Source organism: Ambystoma mexicanum, chromosome 6q, assembly GCF_040938575.1.
Source record: "Ambystoma mexicanum isolate Mex_15411 chromosome 6q, UKY_AmexF1_1, whole genome shotgun sequence".
In the NCBI taxonomy this organism is placed as follows: Eukaryota; Metazoa; Chordata; class Amphibia; order Caudata; family Ambystomatidae; genus Ambystoma; species Ambystoma mexicanum.
In genome coordinates this window covers 225,510,522-225,536,798 of record NC_090937.1, presented here as the reverse complement: position 1 = coordinate 225,536,798, position 26,277 = coordinate 225,510,522, and the positions used below count along the sequence as shown (strand labels likewise).

At 43.8% G+C, this 26,277-nt stretch overlaps 1 protein-coding gene across 5 annotated transcripts in view; it reads right to left on the bottom strand.

The window, feature by feature from the left end:
* Window positions 1-26,277, bottom strand: part of PDE5A (phosphodiesterase 5A) — a 959,918-nt gene that overhangs the window by 52,727 nt on the left and 880,914 nt on the right. For all 5 annotated transcript variants that reach the window (XM_069630677.1, XM_069630678.1, XM_069630675.1 and 2 more), the window contains exons 16-17: window positions 15,412-15,512; window positions 4,937-5,014 (exon numbers count right to left, since the gene is read on the bottom strand). In XM_069630677.1, coding sequence (XP_069486778.1) covers window positions 4,937-5,014; window positions 15,412-15,512 — 179 coding nt within the window. The remainder of the gene's footprint in view (window positions 1-4,936; window positions 5,015-15,411; window positions 15,513-26,277) is intronic.

Sequence of the window (26,277 nt, the reverse complement as noted above, 5' to 3'; positions counted from 1 at the left end):
TTTAAGTACCACATCCTGCACTATTGGCAGCCCTACTCCTTCCATTTGGAACCGGATGCCTGTACTCAATGCTCAGACCCTTTCCAAATAGAGAGCAATCTCCAAATGTCCTGCTTTCCTGGCAAAGACTCCTGATTAGCATGTTCCTGCATCCAGCGCTCATTGCAGACATAGGGCCTCATCACGAGTCTGGCGGTAACCCTTAAAGGCTGCGGTAGCTCTATTACCGCCGCATTTAAGGGTCCGCCAGATCATGGCCTTGGCGGATCTCCCCCCAGCTCTAAGTTGGGGGGAAATCCACAGCAAATTTGCTGATTTCCAGCGCTATTACCGCCGGCGGGAAATCCGCCGGTGGGAATAGTGCGAATTTTCCCCATTGGGCCCAATGGGGTATGAGGAATTCCCGAATGGGCCCAGTGGGGAATGGGCACTAACCGTTCACTAACTGATAGCGCCAGGGGTTTGGCGGTAGGGCTAATAGCGCCAGCGCTAATAGCGCCGGCGTTACCACCCAACTTGTGATGAGGCCCATAGAGTTGTTGTGCATGCACAGAACGTCTTTGATTGCGGCTCTGGCACGGGAAGGGTACTGGCTTACTTGCTTTGATGGCATATGATCATGGTGCCCAGGTCCACAACTGATTCCTTAGTTACAGGTTTTGAGGAATGTGGGCTTGATGTTCTTACATCTATGAATGTGGCAGACTGTGGCGTCTTTCTGGCTTCATGCAGACAAGGTAAGAAGGGGCTTCCTGCCCGACATCATGCAAACCTACACACTGTGAAGAACTGGGGGGGGGGGTGCTGTAAAGCTGGGTCCAAAGGAATGGCAAGAACACTGAGGTGATGTTGGTAGGGGTCCCAGATATATGACTTGATATGTTTTGCCCAGCCAGTTCCTCCCCTCAGCGTAGTATAATACTTCACAGCCATTGCCACCCATTTCCATGTTCAGAAAAGCGGACCATAGTCGCTTCTCCCAGCTCCGACAGCTGCCACCTGTCATACCCTTTCAGCTTTCACTCATAAAGTTCCAGTAATCGGTGTCAACCGTTAATTTAAATTAAGAGATCTCTTAGATGGAGTATAGAGCAAGCGCTGGAAGCTGTACCTATTATAGCGAACAACATGGTGCACTCATGCCTATTTTTGTCATTCATGTTTGCTTACATACCTGAAGCCGCCCCCTGTACCATGAGTCAAGGCTTTACCGGAGTGTGTTTTCAAGATATGCCCTTATGTTTGTGACCCTTTTTGTGGTCTTGCACCTTGTGGACCATGCTATTGCACTTTCTGTAACTAGTGCCTAGATGCCTCTGGGCTTTGTGCGCCGCTATAGATGTAAACATAAATGAATAAACAAACACATGGCACGTATTACATTCCACAGTTTCAAGAAGCTCACCCTGGTTGTCTCCTATTTAAAGTCACATCCATGATTAGAGGTGCTAAGTGTTGCCCGCTGATCCATGTTATTTTGAGAAAAGCCCAACCCCATAGTCAAGAAGCTTCAAATGTGAAGGCCAAAGAGGAGAAGTTGCTGAGACATCCAGTGTCTGCTCTTTTTAGGAGCTCAGAAACAGTCTGAATAGCCTCTCACTGAAGAGGACAAGTGACAACCCAGAAACAAGCTCGGCATTGAGTTGAATGGAGATTTCACAGAAGGAGGTGCTTAGGACAAACTATATCATTGGCCAATACCCTTCAATCCGGGTATATGCTATATTGACAAGAGTTCATTGCCACTGTGCAAGCAGGGATAATAAAAAAAAGACCAGACGCTCCAAAACCTGGACGTCTGAACTTCAGCGGACACTCTAAAGAGTACTTCCTAGTATTGGTGCGAGTAAACGAGCAGGGACCTTGTGGAGAGGCTTTTCTAACACTCTTTCAGCTGCATGACCATTATTGAAATCGTTGGCTCTTTCATAGCTGGCATCAGGGGACCGTACTCAGGTTAACCTGAGATTTTAGGAGGGAAAGTTTAAATGTAATTGATCATCCCAGATTACGATTGTGGCCAATCAATATTCACCTCTTTTCCAATGTGAACAGACATATCTTACCTTGGACATTTTGAGAATGTGATGGCTGACTCTATGCTGGATGGCAAGGAGTCATAAGAAGCATAAACTAAACAGATTATCATTTAGAAAAAGAGTCTATTTTCCAGAAAGTTATTAATGTTCTTCCACCTCCCTCTCCTCCTCTTTCTATTCTCTTTACTCCCTCAAATCTGTTGATCTCTCCTACTGCCCGTAATCTCGGTTTTTACTTTGACTCTAATCTCTCTTTCACCCATCATATCTCACTCACCTCACGTGCCTCTCGCTTTCACCTCTACAATATTTGTAAAATTCGCCCTTTTCTCACTTTGCATGCCACTAAGCTCCTGGTTTCTTCACTAGTCTTTTCTCGACGTTTCTACTGCTCTGTTCTACTTTTTGGTTTTCCTTGCTCTCGTCTAGCCCCTCTTAAATCAATCTATCACTCTTCTATTCGCTCACTTTGTTCACTTTCCCATCATGACTCAATCTCTTCTTCTCGACTCTCTTGGATGGCTTCCTTTTCATTCTCAGCTCAAATTCAACTTGCTCTGTTTAGTATGCAAATCTCTCTGTGACCTTGCCCCCAATTGCCTTGCTTCTCTTCTCTCATTCTATTCTCCTCCTAGGCCTCTCCTCTCTGCCGGACTCTTCCTACTTACTGTTCCTCGTGCCTCGTGTCCACAATCTCGCTTTCGATCATTCCAACTGCTTGCTCCTCTCCACTGGAATCTCCTTCCTCGATCTCTCCGTTCTATAACCTCCTATTCTCTGTTTTGCTCCTCCTTAAAAAGTCACTTACATCAGTAACCTGTCTGATTGTTACTGGTTGATCTTGAACACAATTGTTTACGCTGATTTTACTGTACACTTGATTGTTCTTTTGTGAAGCGCTTTGGTAAAAAGCGCTATATAAAATATAATAAAATACAAAAATATTTAAAGAGTTGTTCTCCATTACATTCCTTGTTTCTCCGACCTCAGTGGTCATTGAAAAACCGAACTCCATGCACGATTATTTACAAAATCTGCCTGAAGTTAACTTATGTATGTGTGCTGTTAAAATGTGTGCAATGTTTTACCTTCGTGCTCGATTAAAGTCACTCGCCGTGTTTTTTGTGAGCAAATCCAACGTACGCATCATCTTTAAAGCATGAACATTTAACTTGTTATTCTAAAATTCAGTCTTTAATTGGCTTTAATTCAGAAGGATGTGCGGCTTTTACACTGTTAGTTTAACTGATGTTACAAAGCGGGCACTGTAAAATATTTCAGCTTGCATCGGGCCTCATATAAGGAAAACATTACAGTGCGGGTGAATACCACAAAATGTAGATTATGGGTGGTCAAACCGCCCTGATCCTGCAAAAGACATGGCTGGCAGCCCTCGCTGGGTACACTGGACGCAATGCTGCTGTTGTCTCCCAAAACAGAGTCTGGGGCATTCGCCGAGCTTGCGGTCACATCCGAGTTACCGGATGGTTTGTGTGGCACACATGCAGGGTATACCAGGCAGTCCAAATGTGTAGTATGGCTCCACTGGGAACAAGATAAAACATACCATGGTAGGCAGGGTCGGACCGGGGCATAAAATTGTCTCGGGCACCAATGAAAAAGTGGCCCAGAGTTGCAAATGGCAATTCATTCCTTTTGTGACAATGTTTGAATAGTACCCAAGGGGGAGTTTATTGATAAATGTGATGCAAATTGTGCATTTTATGAATAAGTATTCAGCAACACTGGTGAAAAGTACTAGCCGCAAAGTGAAGTAACTCATCACACTGGCCCACACTGCCCAAAAAACCGGCCCACACCAGCATTTATTTTGGGTTCCTACATCGCCTTGTAGGCCAGTCCGAGCCTGATGGTTGCCAGTCTGTAACAGGGGTGGAGGGCGATGGAGAATCGACGTATATTCTGCGTGTCATTTAAAGGTTCATGTTGTGTACCCTTTTTTTGCACTGCTGAAAAGTGACTTTGCACTGCTGAAAAGTGACATTGCAACCAATACAAACCCTGATTCATGAAACTGTGCAAAGTGTATTTTTGCAGTGCAGAGTTCATTTTCTACTGCAAAAATGACTTTGCACTGACTTTGCACTGTACAAAATGAACTTTGCACTGCAAAAGTACACTTTGCGTAGTTCAATGAATCAGCGTTTGTGTCGGCAGTGCCAAGTCGCTTTGAACCAGTCAAAACATTCCATGAATCGGTCCCCAAGTGTTCACCTGACTTCCAGGTGGGCTGCGGGTTGGTTTCTACCTAGCAGAGCTTGAGCACAAGGGAATGCAGTTGTACAGTTAGTGAGATTAGATAGCTTTGCACAAAATACCTACACCCAAGCAATATACATTAACGTAAGAGGCCAGCTTTTGACACTTGTGTTCCGAGTCTAGCAGGATCCTTCCCTATTGACTGAAGCCCTTTCTTGCATTTGTTCAAGACAAATGCATTTCCCGTCTCCTTAAGGAGTGAAAAATCCCAGTGGCAAGGGTTTTGTGGCCCAAGTGACAAAAATATGCTTCTTGCCTCCACATGGGCTCCATGCCACGCTGCATGCCCTTCTTCTTGTAAACAGCAGCCACTGTGCAAGAAGTGCAGTACTGGGAACATACAACTACTGCAAGGCTTAGCAAACAGATCCCCTGAAATCATTCATGACCACATTGAGCAAAAGACAATGCACGGCACAGTCCAAGCTGGACCATTCAAGCAAGCGTCTGCCAAGATAACAATGAGCAACCCTGTAGCAGAATAGCATGCGCTGGCGGCCCTCAGAGCAGAAAGGGCAGGGCGGGCTAAGCAACCAAAGCCAGAGGACTGAAACAGAGCAGCAGCTTTGCTTGATTTTCCAATAAATGAGGGCTTCACACAAACAGGTCTTACTCACTGAAACAGCTCCTTGTGGCACCGATCATCCCAGCTGAACTGCTTCTTTTTCACAAGTTCAAAGAATTCCCCACGCCTCCTTAAAAACAAACAGTGTTTTTAGCAGCATTGCAAGAGCAACAAGTGTGGAAATATTTCTCAAGTCTTGGGATTTGGTCCAATAGGGGATGCAGGCTTTACTTAATCTGGTGGGGGGGATTGGAGGGGGTTGGAGCAGGGGAAAGGACTAAAGACACTTCCAGGGTCACCTTGACGCTAGTGTGTGAAGTAGCAAATATGTAGCACAGATAACATTCCTATGGCGGGGTATCCTATGCTTTGCACAACTTCTCTTTTTTTCTTTGTTGCTGTATGATAGTTTGTATACTTTTTAAAATGACTACAAGGAATCCATCAAACAAATGATCAATTTCATTAACCAATTCTTCATTATTTTTCTACTAATTGTATCTTAGTCAAAAGCAAACTCATGCCACTTAACACACATTCTCACCATCTATGGACAAATGACTGAAGACAGTATATCGCTTTCTTGACAGTACCCGGCGACTCCATATTCTACACTCTTTTCACATGAACCGTATCATGAATCCGAGTGCCAAGCCCTCAGCTGCCTCCACTCAGCATGCCCCTGTTGCCCCTGGGCACCTTTCACTGCCTTTTCTCAGGATGGCAGATCACCATAATGGTGGCACCCTCATCTACCATCTGACAGCATGGGTTGAACTTTGATGCCCACCTTAGGGCCAGTCACTACCCGCCTGTCAGGGCGCCCCTCTGGCACACACAGTAGGCACTCCTCACTTACCTTACCATCTTCTCGTTAGGTGACACCACGGTCGGTATTAGCATAATTGACCTAAAAACATTTGACTTAAATATTTGATCAAATTATTTTGACCTGTTTTTGGTCAAATCTAATTAAATATATATATGGGGTTGGGTAAGGGTGTAGATTAGGATGAAGGGAAGTGGGGGGATTTGCGGTGGTAATCCCCCTGTATTTTAGACCGAAAAAATGTTAAATTAATTCAATCAAATGTTTTAGGTCAAAGAGGCCCAAACCAAAACCACCCCCTCTTAGCCCACCCTTACCTCATGCCCACGCTGTCGCCCCCTGCACCCTTCACCTACCTACTCACCCCTTTGTTCAGTTCAGTACAGCTTTATTTCAGTTACAAATGCCATAAAAGCAACACAACAATGACATAGATAAAAACCGCTACTTGCATCCACTCCTAAGTATGAAATCATCTGAATAAAATCCAATCCATAGTTCACTGTAAAATACATGAAAATATCACCCAGGTACAAGTTCCACAGGAGAATCAATATTCAATTCAATTTACATACACAATATTATACAACTACTAAAACCATCTTGGAGCGCGGCCAATCAAGAACAATCAAATAATTGGCATCTCCATTTATAAATAGACTTGTTTAGAAGCCAGGCTCAGTATTAGGCAGGATATACTGTAAGCTTTAACGTGGCAGTGTTTATTTTCTAAACTGCCTTCTTTGCCAGGCCTGAATCCCATAATTTGAGGTGGAGCGTATGGCCAGGCTATCAGTAGAGAGGCTAGAAAGAAGCATTGCCTCCGCCCGTAGTCCTGGACCTCCTCTCTCTAAAAAGGGGTCTGAGGAGCCTCTTCGTAAGCTCCAGGTATCATGGACATATTAAAACAAAGTAGATGGCACTTTCAACTGCGACCGGTCAAAAGGGGCACGTTGCTGCAACGCTACTACTCCACTTGGTGCAAAAAAAGGTGTATTTGGGAGCGTCCCCAACCACAGCTTTATATAAAGTACCCGATTGTTTCAAGCCCCGGCATCTTATCAGATGGTTAGATCGAACTATTTTATTGAGTGCGTCTTGCTCATACTTGGCAGCAAAAGCATCCTTCCATGCCAGTTTGGTCCTCCTATTTATAATACTAGGCCTGTTGCAGTACTCGGTCAGTCCACTATCAGGTAGCGGGTTTTTATTTTATTTTTTTATTTATATATTTATAACACGCCGCAGCTCGCAAGCATCAGGGCGCGACAAGAACACGAATAGACAGAGGTCACAGGACTACGTAAAAAGAAAAGAGGAGGGCTCAGAGGAGTCCAGGCTGAAAAATTAACGAGTTACCGGACTTGTAACGTTTTCAGCTGCTTCCTGAATAAGGAGTGACTGCTTTCCAGTCTGAGGTTATCTGGAAGCTCGATCCAGAGTGCAATAGCTTTGGTGGGAAAAGCTCTCCTAAGTCCAGTAGCTTTGATTCTGGTGTGGCTAACCTTAAGTAGCCCTTTTTTGGCTGATCTTAGGCAACGGCTTGGTTCATACCAGTGAAATTCCCTTTTGAGGTAGGAAGGGGCCATGCCGAATAGACAGCGGTGGACAAGAGTCAACGATTTGAACTTAATACGCTCCTCTATGGCGAGCCAGTGGAGACCTATTCGGTCATGGGTGATGTGCTCGCGCTTGGATTTCCCGGTGATAGTTCTAACGGCGTTGTTCTGGATTATCTGGCATTGTTTGATGCAGAAGTTGCTTGAACCAAGCATCAACGCATTTCCATAATCCAGTCGGGACAAAATCGTGGCTCTAGCGATGGTGGCGCTGTTTTTGGCATTGAGATATGGCCTAATACGGCGTAGTAATCTCTAGTAGTATTGGCAGTTCTTTTTAAGGTATGAGACCTGTGCGTCTGCTCCTAGTGAGGATTGCAGATATATGCCAAGTGTTTTCACTTTACTTGAGACCACAATGTTGGAGTCCTTTATAATGAATGACAAATAGACTGGGCCTAGATTGGATAAGGCTTTTGTAGATCCAATGTCATGAGTTCTGTTTTTGAACCATTCAGACACATCCAGTGGGCCTTCATCCAGCATTCTATAGTATTATAGATTGCTGACAGCCTGTTGTTGTCTGTAGTGTGGTCTCCGCTGAGTTCTATAATCAGTTGTGTATCATCTGCGAAGTTGGTAAAGTAAATTCCCAACTGCGAGAGAAGGGCGCAGAGGCAACGAATGTATAGATTAAACAGAAGAGGGGAGAAGCTGGCGCCTTGTGGGACGCCGCAGTCCACAGGGTTCGTACTGGAGGAATAACCACCCCAGGTGATTTTAGATTTTCTGTCCTCCAAGAAGGAGGATATCCACTCGATATTCTTTATATGGTTCTTTATATGTATGAGCCAGGGGAGCGACTTACCCTCCTGCATCATGAGGTCAAGAAGAGCCTCTCTATATTTACGCAAATGTTCAATCAACCTGATTCTCACCCAATAATATGCTGGCCTAGCTTTGAAAAGTTTATCAATACATTGTAGGTTGGTCTCTGGGAACACTGGGTGGTTGGGAGTGCTGGGCGGTAAGCCAAGGATATTCTTCAGGAACTTCTTTTCAACCATTGCAAGATTTGGGCTCCCAGTGTTCTCCCAGAGGTCAGCCCCATACAGGGCTGCTTGCCTTGCTTAGGCCTTACACACTTCCCGGGATGCAGTGATTGCCCCATTCCCATGTTCCCCGGTAAAGCTTGCTAAGGCCCCAGTATACCTAGCCAGTGTTACTCCTGCTTTGGCTACTTGCCCATCCCAACTACAATTCCCCTTCAGCCTCAGATCCAGGTAATCATAGTGATCATCTTGCTCAACTGCCTCCCCAAGCCCTCTCAACTCTAGCCTCAATGTTGTCCTGGCCTTCTGGCCTGGCGTTTCCGAAAACTAAAGATCTCTTTTTGTCGAAATGTTGACAACTAGCCCTTTTCGATGACCAAATTCAGTAAAAGCATTGACCTGCTTCCTGAGCCCTAGCGGGTAAGTGAGAGAAGAAGAGCGTCATCGGCAAATATAAGTACCGGAAATCTATCTTTGCCCAACACCAGGGAGTCTGCCTGCAGACTCAGCAATTTATCAATCACGCGATTTATAAACGCGCAAAATAGTTTTGGGGCTACCATGCACCCCTGGGTACTCGCATCTCTATTTTAATCAACGTAGTACCTGCCATCTAAGCCCCATTTTACTACTGCCTCATTCCAGGTTTAGAGGCTTTGGATGGCACTCAGTTAAGGGTTGGGGTTCTTGAGGTGGAGGAGGGTATCCCAAATCCAGCATGGTGGACAGTGTCGAAGGCTGTTCGAAAATTGAAAAAGAACAACATATATCCGCATTTTCGTAAGGGTAACATATTTGTCACACAACAGCCGTAGTCTCAAACTATGGTCAAAGGTACTTATTCCCCTACGGAACTCTGCCTGGAGATTACTTAAAACCCATTGCTCCGATATTCAGGCTTCCAGATGCTTTGAAATGGCCTTTGCAAAGATTTTCCCACCTGTATCCAGTAAGAATATAGGCCAGTAGTTACTCGGAAGAACTCTCCTACCCTTCTTAAATATGAGCACAATATCCGCCTGCGTCCATGTAGGCGGTACTGTGGTATGCTCAAGCAGAACATGAAATAGCTTTGTTAGGTATGGGACCCATATCTCAGGCTTCAGGACATCGAGATCCACACTGGGACATTGCCAGGCCCTGTGCTTTACCCAATGTTTGACTCTGCAATGCAGACCTAATTTATTCTGTATCCAAAACTAACTGTGTATAATTGTGCACTTGGACTTCCTGGTCGCATTTGTGCCTAAAGTTTCTTCAGTCCCGAAGATCTCGGTATAACTCCGCAAAGTTCTCTAGCCACGTTGCTTCCGGAATACTCGCCCATTTGTAGGATTAATCTGGTTACCTACATTAGCCACTTCACACTACCTCTGTACAGGGTGATCCCACGTGCCCCCCCTGAGTGAACATGACAGACCTCCTCGCGAGTGGCCTCATACTGCCCACCTTTTGTCCCTTTCACTGATCACCTGGAATGGCGGCCTCCTCTATGCATCCTTCCAGATGCTCACTAACATCCTTGCAGTATGGCTAGAAGCGGCCCACTGTGGGCAGCCTTCACAAAACTTCTCAAAGCATGCCTTATGTGACCCTCTCAGGGAATCCGTCTCCTACGTGCACAGGCCTTTGCTGCTGACTCTTCACCTGACGCCTCGCACACACAATGCTCCTCTGCCACCCACCCCAAACTCTCATCGCTTTTCTTTTGCATGATGGTCCCCACCGCCTGCTGCCCGCCTGTCTGAGCACCTCTCACCTGCTGTCTCCCGCCGTGGCCACCTCTATCACGCAACTCAAGCCTATTGGATTTAAATGCCCAACAGCTGCACCCCACCCTGCACTGGGATGCAATGATTTATGCTCTGCCAATCACTGTGCACTGCATCAACATCTGTGACCCCCTCAGACCTAGTGATTGACAAACCAGCTGAATCATCAACCTGGACCATGCAATGGGGGTACTGTGTGAATGGGCAAATGAACGGGTGAAATCACCCTGCACTCTACTTCCTAGCTAGCTTCACTAGTGATTTGACACTGGTTCTCCTATATATATGCATTTCAGAACTTAGAGCACACACAACCTACAATGTGCAGAGTTATCGTACACTAGTGATGGTGGAACTGCTCCGGTCAATGCTCCCATAGATGTGATGACCATGAAGGGAAGCATGCCTGTTAAGTTTGCTGCTCAGGCCTTTAGATACATAGATTTATGTTTTTAGCAGTGGTAGGTTCTAACTGTATCATTATTACTATATTAATGAAGTGTGACGTGCCATCCCACCTCTCTATGATAGACAATGCTGCTGCTGCTTCAGTGAATAAAATATGTATAAAAAGATAGCAGTTCTCCAAAGTATTGACCCAAATTGGCACCATCATTGACATTGTGCAGCGCATCAAAGTGGCGGAGCATGGCAGTAATCCCCCCAGAAAACGAATGCAGAAAAACTGAGGTGTAAAACAACGAATTTATTTGGTCGAATTTTTCGGTATTTGTATAGACTAGTTTAAAATAAATAGATAGGGGCAGGCTCGGACTGGCTTATAGGGCAATGGGCCCATGGCCGAACCCAAAAGACAGAATGCTGGCATGGGACCGTTTTTTTGGTCAAAGTGGCCACTTTGTTTGACAATTGGGGCCAGTTTGATGAGTTAATTCACTCTGCAGCTAGTTGTTTTGACCAGTGTTGCAGATAAATATTCTTTAAAATGCACAATTTGCATCACACTTTATCAAAAATGTCCTAATTGGTTACTATTCAAACAGTGTCACAAAAGTATTGAATAGCCATTTGCAACTGTGGGCCACTTTTTCATTGGTGCCCGAGACAATTGTATGGCTCAGTCCGACCCTGGATAGGGGGATGGGTAAGGTTATATAAAGAGGGTGGGGGATGTAAGGAGGGCTATGGGGGTCTCCCCAGCATTGTTAAACCCCAAAGAATGCAGAAAATCAAAAAACCATGTTCGAAATTCGACCATTAAAAGTTCGTTGTTTAGGGCCTCTGTTTTATTTCTTCATTATTTTAATGTAGAACCGAGCATGGCAGTCTGTGCCAGCTTCTAGTCCATTGAAAATGCATATTTTATAAGGTGAGTTCCGTGCTGCCCACCTTCAGCCTCATTTAGTGGCATTGGAAGTAGAAAGATACAAATATGAGGTTGACTAAGGAAAGTGACCGGCAAGGTTGATTCTAGAGCGAGCACGACTTGGGGGCCACCTGGAGGCTCACCTATGTGGCTCCGCTACGGTTCCATGTCGTTTCGTCGTGGGATTTTTTTTGTGGGCTTTTTTACCACAGATTTTTTTACGAAAAAACTCATCTCATTTTTATTTTTTTATTTTTGAGGGGGTTCCCCCCAAGTCTCTTATCCCCCTTAATTTTGTATGTATCCCCGAACACCCACACCCAATATATATATTTTTCTAACGCCCCCGGAAAATTCGGCAAACAAATCACGGTAAAAACGCAGCGAAAAAACATCCCACGATGAAAGGACGTCGTACTGTCCGCTACATTGCTCTTACAAGCTAAAAATGTGCCTTTGTGATAGGGTAAGCTGCAACATAGTGCCATGCCACCTTTACTAAGGCGGCTGAAACTGCTGCACCTTGATGGGGCAGGGCTACACTGGCAGATAAGTGGATCTTGTCAGGCAGAGAGGCGGGCACAAAAGCTCTGCTACTGGAGGAACGAGCAACCAATACCAATTTCTGAAAACAATTTTCTCCAAATACTTCCCATTTCAGGGTGTGCTTTCACTTTATCCCCCACTCGATTGGAGAAGTCAACAAACATCAAACAGATGTATGCAAATAAAAGAGACTCCTACAGTTGCTTCACTCTCTCCAATAACCTAGTCCACATGTTTTAAAGATGTCCTCTGGATATGATTTATTGCCAATAAATGTTAAAACAACTGCTTGCTTATTTTCATGAATCCATAATGCACGCTTCCATTTCCTTCTTGAGTTCAGAGGGGATCCTCAGGAACTGCTCCCTCCCTAAGGTGCCAAGAGACGCGTAGCGTGGTGTCAATCGAGGCCGCTAATCAGAAGCCAAAAGATACTTGTGTTGTGAATTAATGAGCATACAGCACCACTGTATGATTTGAGGAAAACCAACATTATTTGGCAAAAGTCTTTAAAAGAGTTGCCTCCATCACTGGGTGAGGATGGAGCTGGCCACTGTTTCCCCTATTGTGCCACAGGAGTGTGTGGACGACCTTTTCTACTACATGTGTTTACTGTTAATCCCAAGGGCTGCAACCAAGATGCGACTATCTAGTCCCATATGCAACACCTCAAGAGAATACATGCCCGACCCCTGCCCCCAGATTCTGGCACAATATCTGCTCAGGATTAACCCTTTACCAGTATCAGGTAATAATGCCCCCATACATAATGTTGCCGGGAAAAGCCATTGGCGACATTGTATATGGTGACATTATGCATGGGGACAGGTTGTGGGGAAGTCCCCTGGTTCCCTTGTTAAAATAAATAATAAAATCTAAGGTTGAGGGGGTGTCCCCTGCATGTTCAATGTAATAATGTCTCTGGAAAAAACGGCGACTTTTTTGTCAGGACATATTTTTGCAGGGACATTAACCGGGGTTCTCTTGAAGAATTCTAGAGACCCTTATTTCCTCTGTCCCCCTTTTTAGCCATACATTATCTGGGGCTTTCTCATTATCCTATGCACTGAAAGTAGTGCTAGCATAGAGCATTTACACACTTCTACTTACTACTGGTGGCAGTATGGGGTTCATTTTCTAAGTCCCCGGAGTGCTAAAAGTGGTTCAAAATCCTTGCATATATGTGTTACGCTTGCACCACTTTCTTGCGCCTCATAGTCTTTTCATGGATTTCGAGGCGGAATGGGGACACAGAATGGACGTCGCATTTCTGCTGTGCATATCCAATCTGCCTTCAAAAACCACATGGTTTTACACCAGCATATTTTCACTATTAGCATCCTGTATTGCAAATGTGAAACCGGCATGCACCCCACCAATTGCCCCGGCGAACTACTCCCGTCCAAATTCATCCTGGAATATAAGGAGCTTTTTGCTCCTTTTCTTTGTAGATTCGCAAATGCCTCCTTTAGAACAGGCGTAATTCCCAAAACCATAAAAAACGTAGCAGTCTCACCTCTGCTGAAGAAAGCAGGCCTTGACCCCACGGATGCGGCCAACTTAAGGCCTATCACAAATACCCTGTTTTTTTTTAAATTTATCGATAAGATAGCTACTATCCAGCTTCAAGCCCACGTCCAGATGGCTGGCATCTTGCACCCTAAGCAATCTGGATTCAGAAGCAACCACGGCACTGAAAGTGCGCTCCTGGACTTGCAGACGCATATGCTCTCAAGACTGGATAGTAGCAAGTCAGGGCTGCTGATGTTGTTAGACCTATCGGCAGCCTTTGACTTGCTTGACCACAACATTTTACTTAACAGAATGAAGTCTGTTGGGGGCCTTTCTGAGAATGCTACCACTTGGTTGAGAGCATTTCTTGAGGGTCGTCAGTCACGGGTACATTGGGGAGACAGCTCTTCTGGGCCACAAACCATTACTTGTGGCGTGCCCCAGGGGGCTTGTCTATCTCCATTGCTGTTTAATATATACATCTTCCCTCTCTGCTACGACTTAGGTCTCTTACAGACCTTCTTTTGTAACTACGCAGATGATTTCCAACTGTTTCTTAACATCACTGGAGATTATGACTTAGATCAAGGCGCAATAAACATAGTCTACCAATCGATAAAACAATGGATGTCCACCAATTGGTTATGCCTGAACGCTATGAAGACAGAGCTTATGATTTTTGGCTCACGACAGGCACAAACTAAGCTGGGACAAGAGTACGTGGGTTTCACTATCGATGGTAGTTTTATCAATACGGTTCGGAAAGTGAAAACTTTGGGTACATATATGAATAGCGAAGTCGACTGCCAAGCCCATGTCGCAGCTATTACTATCAGTACCAATTATTACCTTAAAGTGCTTAGGCAAATCGCTCCTCTAGTCTCGGTCGAGAATCGCACGAAACTTGTGAGAGCCGTTATTTTGCCTCGCATTGATTATTGCAATGCACTCTTGGGTGGAGCAAGCAATGCAGACATCCAAGAGTTACAAAAAATCCAAAATAAGGCCATTCGCGTCATTTTTAAAATGAAGTACTCCGAACCCACATCGATAGCCAGAAAAAAATTACACTGGCTCCCGGTAAAAAATAGAATCCAATTTAAATTGATGACCACATGCCACAAATGTATCTTTGGCAGCGCTCCGGCATACCTTAAAGATATCATTGGCATTTACCAGCCGAAGAGAAATCTCAGGTCAGCAGACGCCAATCTCCTTATACAACATCGAGTGAAACGCACCCGAGGTACGGGTAGAGCCTTCCACCTCCAAGGAGCTAAAGCATGGAATGCTCTGCCAACATTCTTGCGTAAAACTTCAGACCTCCTTACTTTCCGCAAACAACTAAAAACCTATCTCTTTCTTTTAGAGTAATCCCGTGGTAGTTCTTGCTACAGTATTCTGCTCTCGGCGTCTGGATGCCTACGGGCTTTGACGCGGTACAAATATATTAACATAACATAACATAACATGCAGAGCAATATTTTGCATTGAAATACAAACTAAGGCAGTCCCCACTTCACAATGTACCCTTTTTGTAAAATGGGGCCCGATGTGTTTCTGAAATATTCTCTTCTTCAGGCCTATGTCTACACAATAACAATTCCAAAGTATACTTAAAGCTCTGTCGTTCAGAGCAGTTTACTTAGCCTGAGTAGAAAGTGCTCGATATCCACATACTCATCTACTAAAAAACACACACATTTACTGTAAACATATGTACCTCATCCTTCCCAACCTCATAGAATGATACACTAAGGTTCCCGGATGTCAGGTGTCCTTGATTGAATAGTCCCAAGCCTAGCGTCCTGTACCGCACTGAACTGCGTAGCACCGGTGACCACGTGACTAAAGTAGGTGGCGTGACACACACGCCCCCCCAAATCTCAATCGCTCAGAGCAAGCGCTGATTCCGAAGGATGCAACTTACTTGATGTACAGGGCCAAATCTGTGGCAAGGATAGCCCGCTTTATCATCTTCAGTACAACCTTGTATTCTTCCACGGATAGGCTGCTCAAGATCTGGTTTCCCTGGATCAAATATGGGAGAAAGGAAGGGCCATCATTGACACCTGCATGCCACGCCCACCACTCCCACAGCACCAGTTTGTACCTTTGAGTATGTCATAACAGCACACCCACCATGTATCCGACAGAGAGTTTGTGAAGGATGCCTGAGGAGGCAACAATGTTATTTTCATTGTCATAGCCCTAAAAACAGAGTGAACTGTCTAGCCGGATGCGAGGCTTCAAGCAAGAAAGCAGCGAGAACTTAGGTGAGCAAATCAGACCATGCTCGTGGGTAGCCGTGTAGCATGCAACCCTGTAGCCTATGCATGCCACGGTCATTCAGTATCCCTCAACATATATACAATTCTCCAAGGGTGCCTGTGAATGGGGGACTGGGCATGAGCACACGACCCATTTGCACAGACATTCTCATTCTGAGACCCAGTTCTTGCTCATCTAAAATCCTACAAGGCTTCCAAATGCAGCGAGGCCCGCCTCATATGGGAGAGGAAACATTATTTTCAACATTGTTCTGGGACCCCAATGGAGTGACTGATTTCACTGGCAATGTATCCTGCAGTTGTCCGAATCACTAAAAATGTCTCATAGTTACAGAGTTAATGTGAGTGTTGTGGACAATGAATGAGCACCTAGCCCAGTATGCATTAGCTACTTTGTGATTTAAGCATACTCTCCTTCATCACAGACATATTTGTCAAATATAAACAACTGTGGTCATTCTTATGTTCTCAATGCGCTCTTTGAATGTATGAAAAGTAGCCCTGAACCCTCATCAGTGCTATTTATCCCCTTCTGCTTTCCCATTGGCGTATTTGGAAAGAGTACAATAGGAGTGTACAAGACTTTTGATCTTGGATTGATAACCTTCTATCAGAAAGTAACGTGTATGGTTATGAAGGGTTTTGTTAATGTGCCTTACTCATTAATACAAACATAATGTTATTATTAGGATTACAATATATACTGGAAATGATCATTACAAATTAACATGTTACAATTATCAATGTTAGTATAATCAAACAATGTTGGCAGTTCCTGTAGAGCATTTCCATGCACCCTTCACTTATCCCCATATCGACAGTTCACCATCAGTGCAATGGTGACATGACTGTAGGATACACACGATGTCAAGGTATGTTGCCAAGTACCTGCCCGAGCCATAACTTGTGGAATGCCTCGGTCGCTGCTGCTCTCTTTCTACTCTAAACCATATAAAACACAGCATGCAACTGGCAACACAACACTTGTCCAGGGAGAGAGAGTGGAAGTGAGAGAAACAGGTACAGCAAGGTTCCATTTTTTTAAATCTAAAATATACCTCAGAACAAATTCATGTTAAAAATAGAAAAATTACTGCACCTAAATAACAATAACCTGTGTAGGAACATCTTGCATAAATATTACCTCATATAATTAAAAAAACACCACATGAATGTATGACAGCCTGTAAATAGAATATTGTACCTCACAGCTCACTAACTAAAACAGCACTCCCTCAAATAGTTATGGGGCATCTGTTACAATAACCTAGTCTGTGGGATTACGAATAAAGGGACGGTATGCCTACTGGGGATGCATTGATAATAAGCATACAATCATGTACTACCAAGAGTTTTGTCTGAATTTGTGGCAGAGGGCCTGTGGTACGTCATTAATCCAAGATGGGCGCTGTTTTGGATACTAATTTCGTTTTTGTGCTATAGCTGCTTTTAGGGAGGTTCTATAAAAAAATGCTAATTAGGTTTCTTTTTAAACATTATCAAAGGAATAGAACATTTCCTATAAGCACTTTATTGATATCTTTTACTGCTTCTGGGATCTAACCTCGTAAATTATTGCTACTTCATTGCAAACCTTTGACTGCTCACTAAATTAGAAAGTTTGAAACAATTTGCAACTTTCTCATTGAAATATACTCTTTATTAAAACTACAACAGCTATTTACATTTGAAGAGAGAAATTATAATTTTACAGGTTATCTTCTGAGTGCCAGATTTCATTTTCATCAGCTACAAAACCATTTTTATCACAACTCTTCATCGCCACTACGCTTAAACAGTTCTGTGCACCTTAGTGACTGAGCTCGGCATTTGCAATGTACAGCACACTGTCGTTTGACGCATGCACACTGTATCAGCTGTGTAATTTATTGTAGTACACATGGAAGCCTACACATAGTAGAATAATATTGATTATCTGCCTTCTCTCACCCGAATTGCAATGGCTGTGGGAGATTAGGGTGTTGTTGATCAGCGCGCCGCCACTCCATCACCTGGTAATGAGTCCTTAAAATGTATGGTATTAGAGAGGATCTTGCTGGCGGCAGATTATTTTGAACATCCACCAATGCAGTTGACTACTGTCTGAAATCATTGTTCCTGGTGAGTAGACTTTACAAATGATTTGCTCTATCAATCGTTCACCTTCCTTCTCAAATTCGTCTAGACATCCAAGTCTTCCCAAAGCTTCAAGGATTTCTTTTTCTGAAGTCTTGAGAACTTTCCAGAAAGGTAGTTTTCCTTTCTTTGTAAAGCACTCAGTAACATCACCCCCTGAAAGAGCATGAAGGCCTAGTAATGTCTGCACATTTGAAGGCCCTAAGCCTGAGCACACAAGTTTGAGGTCTATATTTATTAGTTCCAACTCCTGTCACAAACATGCTGTCAGATGGTAAAAACAGTGACCACCACAGTGAAAGGACAAAAACATTGGTATTAGGTAAAAAAAAAGTGGATGGTAGTAGCATGACGACGTGATACATAAAGGGATGAAGAATAATATTTGTGCCTGCATCCTCATGTGTTTTCAATGTCTCCAACATCATTTCCATCTGATGACTTGCTTCATTTCTCCAACTGGCTACCAGGCTTCTTTTTATCCTCTGTACATGCAGAATTAATTATTTAAGAGGTAAGCTGTTAACTCTTCTTTAGCTTTGGAATGCAATGGAAACATTTTCAATATTTGTAGAATCTGTGATTTTGTACTCAACAGGTGTTGCTTTTCCTGCTCTTTTCCTTTGCATGGAGTTCTTGAGTGAATGCTCTAGGTAGGGATCAAATACTAAATGAGTTTAATCATATTTAGGCGTATAATGTTCTATTTTCTCATTAAATTCAATTCCTAAGTCATGGCATGTCCTCAAATATGTCGGTTTCTGCAGTGCTTGCAATTCTGCCATTCGATCATGGACAGCTGCTGAATATGTTTGCTGTTGTACAGATGTTCTCTCAGTAACAAATGAAGAGACCTCTGTCATGTTGTAAGAAACCTCTGTATGCTGTTCCTCTATCAGTATCTTCTTCAGCTTGCTTTTGTTTGCAGCTAAAATCATTGTACCGTTTAAGTTCAACAGTGAAAGAGGTACTGCAGAGTATGTGTAATTACTCAAGCATTCCTGTAGATCAATGTCAGTTGAACTTCGTGAAGCGATCAGCAAATGTATGAACCAAGAACAATGACCGTACAATTGCACAATGGTGTCTGATACTTTTATCTTAGCATCTTTTGTGTGCACTTTTACATAACTGAAGTTCTCTTTCTTCACTGGTGCCCACAGGGTACAACTGTCAGATTAAATCCCGTCTTCTTTAAAGCTGTTGTATGTTTGGCAACCTTTTTCTGTCATTCTTGATGTGTCCCTCTGAATTTGTTCATCAAAAACTGCCTTTGTCAAGATTTTGATGCATTCTTTTCCATCATAATTCTCAGGGTTAGTCACTGTTATGATCAAGTTGTAGATCTGTTAAACATTTTCCTTTTGGCATGCTGCTTTGGATGCTTTTATGTGGTGATATTTTGACTGTTCATAATGTGTGATTCCTACAATCTTTTTACTTTTGTAGACAGCCTTGACAGCTCAGGAGAGGCTGAAAAGAATTGTGCAAGAGCCTGTTTCTTTTGAGTAATGTTAACCACACCACAAAGCACTTTCATTGTCCTGTTTTGATGTGCTAGAGCTTCATCCTACCCTAAAGTACAAAAAGGTACTCCCGTCTTGCTTACTACCCAATTGCCTTTCTGAAACTTACTCCACAAGTCCAGGTGTTTGCTTTCAAGCTGTTTCATTTCCGCTAAGTACCAAGCTATCATACTTGCGTAGTTTATCAAATCAATGGTGAAAAATAACTTAAACTCTTCAAGTGATGCAAGGTGTAAACCCCAGTTTGCAGTTTGGACAGAGCTAATCAATAAAAGCATTGTGCCCACAGTATAAATGTACTGAACAGCCACTCTGATTGTTGGTTTTTCTTGAGATTTTTTAGCCTCAAATGTTTCCATTTTTCGCATTCACATTTTCCAGAACTGTCACAACGTAAATATGGACAGATTTTGTTTCTTGGGAATCATCAACTTGAAAACATTGAAGCAACTTCTCAGCTCAGGTAACATCCTTTCCTTGATTTCAACATGCTCTTGGTACAATTCTTTGATGATGCATTTGAAAACTGCAACCCTTAGTGATGTGTGTGCTTCACTGCTCCCCTTAAGCACTTCCCTGAAAGAATCTTCTACACAACATTTGGATCATAAAGTACAGTTATGGTGGCCTCAATGCCTGTACCATCCAAGAAAGAACAAATAGCTTGAAGCATCACCATTATCATATGCAGCTCACCTGGTCTAGGCATCCAGTTCTTTGACAAGTCTTTTAGCCATAGCAAATTTTAAAATAGGCTTGTAAAGGCAATGATCAAATGTTACAATTGTTTTTGATTCTGGGTTGACAACAGATGTTATTTTCTCCAACTACTTCATGAATGTGAGCTGTGCTTGTGTGCTGGTTGGGCTGGCATCTATAAGTGGGAGTACAAAGACAGTATTTTCTTTAGTTGGAGGATCACTTATAATGGAATTGTAAACTGACCAAGTCAGAGCTGTAGTGAGAGCTTCTGGTGATGTCTCACATTAGTCAGCCATGGTTTTATCTGTGAGATTACAAGGCGCATCCAGCAACTCAACTTCCTTGAAACATTCCTCAAAATCACTCAACTGCAAGACTTCCGCCAACATGACCTCAGACAGGGACTGAGGAATCATCTGCAGTCATCAAAGTGATGATGGTCCTGATATTTCAATTGGGCTTAGGACATCTGACTCCTCCTTCTCCCGACAAACCATCATAATTGTACCATGCAGAGTTCCTTGACCATACAGGGTATCCCTGAGGAAGACAATATTGTCAGCAGCACAATAGACAAATCTGCCTCTGACCAACTTTGGGGGAACGTAAGCTCATCCATGAATTTTATTACCTCTGAGGCTATCTGTGTCTAAAACCAAAGGACTGTTGTGTAATCTATAGAAGCTCCCATGCTATGCAGAAATTGAATGATGAATTAGCTGTGTGCATTGTAAATGCAAGGGCATTTCGCGAGCGTACCGTGTGGTAGAAGTGCTCACATAGGAAGCTTGTCATGGTGATAGAATTTCATATGTGACAATTTATGAGCCATGTTCATTAAAGCGGTATTCCTCTTTTCTGAATTACTTTTCATATCCATTTATCCTTTACAGCACCACTTGTAAAAAAATAACAACTTCATTTGGAACAACATCTGCCAACTTCACTTCTTCAAAACTTGAAGTGAATTTCCATTTTTCACAGCTTAGTATGGCTCTCCATAAAATCAGAGCAGCTTCATGAAGTGTTCTCATATTTTTCTCAGTATCCTCAAATTCTTCTTCTGCATGAGATGCAACATCTACAGTTACTTTCAGTGAGACTCGTGCTTCATTTACCGTTTTGGAATTACTAAAAATAATTCCAATACATTAAACATTTGATTTGTTTACTTGTTTTCATCTAGCCTCCTTCCAAGTCATTGTTAGATGCAATTTTCCTGTAAAGCTTTTCAATGTCCCCCACTGTTGTTATGTTGCTGTAGAGGAGTCAACGAGTATGTCCCTGATACACTCCGCCCCCTCACCTCTGTCATATTGGAACAACAGTAGAAGAGCCCTATGTGTGATACCAGGTATTGGCTCAATACCACACAGCGTGTATGAGCGATGTTATGCACTCAGACAACCGTATAAAATGTGCCCTCGCACTGAGATGGTAGAAGGATGTCGCCATATAATGTTGGATATAGAAGAGCTCTAAGTGCTGACTGACAGCTGCAGAGTGACGTCATGAAGGAAAGACACAAGGACACACTGAAACAATATGCGAATACTTAAAGAATAAAGTTGTAACTGAAGTAAAAAGAGAAACATGTAATGGAATATGAAGAAATCATGCACCATAGAAATAAATGAAAAGAGAGTAAATAAATGTATATATGCAGAAACGCAAGGCAGCTGAGACGCTTGCAGCAGAAGGAAACATACTGTGACTAAAGGTGCCATGAAAAAAAAAGATGGACGCCAGACTTGTGTTGAAATCAACCAAGCTACCTCTGAGACAAGACCAGGATTGCATAGTCAGGAGATATTGGAAAAACAGCTTTGTGTGAGGAACAAAGAGGAGTCTGGTGGTCTGGGATAAAGGATGCCACATCAAGGAATAATTGCAAGGCAAGAAGGCAGTCAAGAGGATAAGCCATGTACATAAGACATATTTCTCTTAGATTAAGCAACAAAGAAAACATCTGCAAGTGCCAAGTATTGGACAATCAAGGATGAAAAAAGCATATGTAAGGTGGATTGATCAAGTCTCCAGAGGCCAAGAGGAATAATAGCACCCAGCACAATCAAATAAAATAGCAGTAAATAAAAAGTTGAAATTGACAAAATCATGGTCTCCTCACAAGTGACTCAGAAGTTGAAAACAAGGGCTATTCATTAAGCTCCAGATGAAGATAATGGTGTACCTGCACTCGCTGAAAGGTCTCAGAGCAGAGAACAGGATGCTAGGTCAACGATAAAGAAGAAGCCTTGGCTTGGGGCCTGACCGAAGAGAGATGATGGGCATGTGGGTAGGAGTCTAGCGTTGTTCTCTGCACCTGGGATTCATTTTGCTTATGTGCTACTAATGAGCCAAAAGTCAAAGGCTGGGAGATAATGCAAACCAGTCATAAGGGTCCATGTAGCAATATGCTATACAGTGTTGCACAGGCCACACCGCTGGTGTTATTCTGCTTTAATCTGTGTTATAACTACTTCGAGGTGTGCCTACCAGATAAGAAGGAAGCCAGTTATTTTACTAACACCTAAACAAAGTATAGGTAGATATGTTCCCCTAACCAATCCCTCCCTTCAATATGTTTTTAGTTTGCCACGTAGGATGACATCATAGAAAATGCACATCGATGCATAGAACCTTTGTGTAACTGAAACTTATTGTGTGGACTATGACTTGATGTTCGCCAGATTGCACTACTTTATTTGAGCTGATAATAAAGTAGTACTTTGCTAAATTGAGTCTGTCTGGTTATTTGGGTCTGAGATCATTACTGGTAATTCCATCTAGCACATGAGATGCTTCAAGGTGCTAGAGCACACTGCCTTCAAGGAGAAAATCGCTAAGTGAAGATACAAATTCAACATGTGTTGCTTCATAAGAAAGTGAATTTGGCAGCATCTTTCCACTTAGTGCAGGCTTGGCAAGTAAGACATTGGGCCTCATTACAACCCAGGCGTTAAGGGTTTAACGGCGCCGTCGGCGCCGTTAACCCTTAACGCCTGATTACCATTTTAACGCCTGCTTTTAGCAGCCGTTAAAATGTAAGGCGCTAACCCGCCTTACGGTGCCGTAATTAGCGCCTTCCCCACTCCCATTATGCCCTATGGGGCAAAAATGGGAATGGGGAAGGGTAAATGGGGAATGGGGATTTACCGCCCCACTCACCTTGGAATGGGGCGGTAATTCCGCCATCACGGAATGGGGCGGTAAATCCGCCATCCACCATGTAAACGGAGTTTACACCATGGTGGTAAAGTAGGGAACTTACCGCCTGGGTTATAATGAGGCCCATTCACTACATGTGTTCCAACATAGCTTGTGAAATGCAATTTCCCTTGCGTGAGGGTCTCCGGGATCTGTACAATCGCTAAGGCGACTCTTCAATGTGTCATTGTTAGACAATTCTACGGCTCTCTTCAAACGGATGCCTGCTGAGTCAGTTGCTATCAAACATAACTGATTTCTTCTTTTTCCTTCTGTATTGCAAAAGAAGCATTTATTACTGCCGTACATAGGTAATTTTGTTCTTGTAGTGTAGCTTTGTTATACTTCTTCCCTTTCTTCATGGCTGGAGATAAATGGCTTTGGCTCAAATAATAGCTATCCATACAATCGTTTGCTTTGATCCATGTTTTCCTTCTGAGTACATTGCTTGTAGCATTCCGAATGCCATGATGCTTATTCATTTTTCAATTCTTCAGGTGTTACGTTGCCTAATCGTAGACTTATGTTCAAGTATTTGTCATTGTTGCACTCTGCTCTTTTCTTTATGCACCCTAAGACATTTTCATAAGATTTTGGATTAACCAGGGGAGATTTCATTATTACTTGACATAAGATACACAAGGAAAAGTCTGCTATCCATTTTCTTTTTTTGGCTGATGGTGGAAGTTCTACTTCTAAATGAGAAAAAGAGGTACGGGCGCCTCTCTGTGAGAACGAACACGGCTTAATAACCTGTTCTATGGGAAGGTGCCCGCTCGAGAGTCTGTAGCCAGATTTTAGCTCACTGTACCTTTCACAAAGGAGGAATATCCCGCCTACATGAGCAGTCCAGCACTGAAATGCTAGGCCATTCCTCCTTTGAACAAGAGTACCAACAGCAACCCCAGACACATGTTTCAGCCGAGCCAGGCCTCATCAGCGTGGTGGAGCTGTGCCTCTCAGAGCACAGTGAGCAAGGGGTCCACGTCCGGATAACCCTAGGTAACATAAGTGGACCAACCCAAGTTCCTTAAACATAGAAAAAGAGGTACGGGTGCCCCTCTACGAGAATGAACACAGTCTAATGATGGTGGCGTCAGACGGGAATCATCTATCCGAAAACCTGCCAGCGGTTACTGGATGGATGGATCTGTGAGGATGCTGGGCGAGAAGAAGAGCTCCCGCGTAGCTAAACGTTCGGAACAGGTGAGGATGCGCCCCGACTCCGATGACAATGGGAATCAGGTAAGATGCGCTGCCGGCGATGGGATTGCAGGGGACAGGTAAGATGCGCATCCGGCGATGGTGTTGCTGGAGTCAGGTAGGATGCGCGTCGAGTGATGGTATTGCTGGAAGCAGGTAAGGTGCGCGCTAAAATGAAGTGTTGGAGTCAGGTAAGCTGTGCTTCAAGCGGTGGTGTGGCTGGGGTTAGGTAAGGTTCACACTGAAGATGATGTACTGGAACCTGGCGAGATGCGTGTTGAGAAGATGAGCTGGAAACAGGTAAGAGCGCTTAAGGCGGCGGTAAGCGTTATGCTGCAGAAAGCAGACTAACGCAAAGCACTTCCATGCAGGTGGGGCTGGCTTAAATAGCCTGGTCCCACCCACTCCCCTTTGGCCCTGTCTTGTGGCTCCACCTTGCCACTCCCAGAGACTGCTGCACATGCTCCCCAATGTTTCCTAATGGCAACGCCCAGCCTGGATGCACGTGTCTCAGACACACAGGTCCATTTGGACACAAAGGTCCATTTGGACCCTTTAGATGATAAAGATAGTGGCCCTTGTCCTGTGGCCATGACAGTATGGATGTCTCTAAGCTTGCTGCAGACTAGTACTGCTCTCAGAGAGGACATAGCCTAACAGGTCTTATGTTTATGTGTGTGGAGATCTTGCCAGGTGACTGGTTCACTGCTAGTTTCCTGTTTTAGTTTGGACCCTGCTCTTTACCCCTGTGGCTTTGGAAATGTATTCTGCGCCTGTGCTAGTAGCAGAGTCATGTGTTCAGCCACTACAAGTCCTGTGGGACTGCCCCTCATCTATTTCCATGAAGGGGCAGCTGGCAATATAGCAAGCCCCTGCCTCCTTGTATATAGCATGGTGAGGGTTGCCTGATCAACCTCTCCACGCCAACTTCGGGTTTAACCTCACCCGGCTTGTGGTGACACCCAGCCACCTTCGGCACACTCACTATCCACCAGTAAAATCAGCAAAGAGATTTCATCACAGCATTGCTCTCTCCCAATTTGTGTAGAAGGCTCCACTATGGAGCGCTTGGTAGAACCTTTGGAATAATTTGGGGAACTTTTGTTTAACCTTGTCAACATTACCCTTCATTAAGCTGCCATTTCACCCAAATACCTCCCAGCCCCTGTGTGGAGTCTTTTGCTGATTTGTGCTCTCTCAAATTACTTTTCTCTGAGTTCAGGCTCTGTTTGAAGTCTGCATGCCCTAAACCTGCACTCCCCTCATGGAAACAGTAACAATACCAATGTGCATGCGTCTGGTTGACTTCTGTAAAAGCACATATGGGGTGAAAAATGATGAATTCGAAGCTGCCCAGACCTTTTCCAATGGTTATCATTAATTCAAGGGTTTCTATTCATCACTTTTTTTGTCCTCTGGAGTTGAATGGAATGGGCTTGGCCTTTGTTTCTAAGGCACTCAGGCACATAAAGGACTAAATAATGGCCTTGAAACATCATAAGATTTGCTTCTGGATGTGGCAGGTTGTTTGATCAAAGAGTTGACCTCAGCAAGCCGGCCTATCAGACTGCGGTGTTGCTGGCCTGACTACAGGGCCCCTGGGCTATTCGAGTAATGCTATCAAGACATGAAAATCCATGTTAAGTTGGCTGAGCTGACAGAAACTAAGTCTGGCCCCAATGCTCGTAGAATGCACTTTGCCAACCCTTTATAAAAGTGATGTCTAAGTAT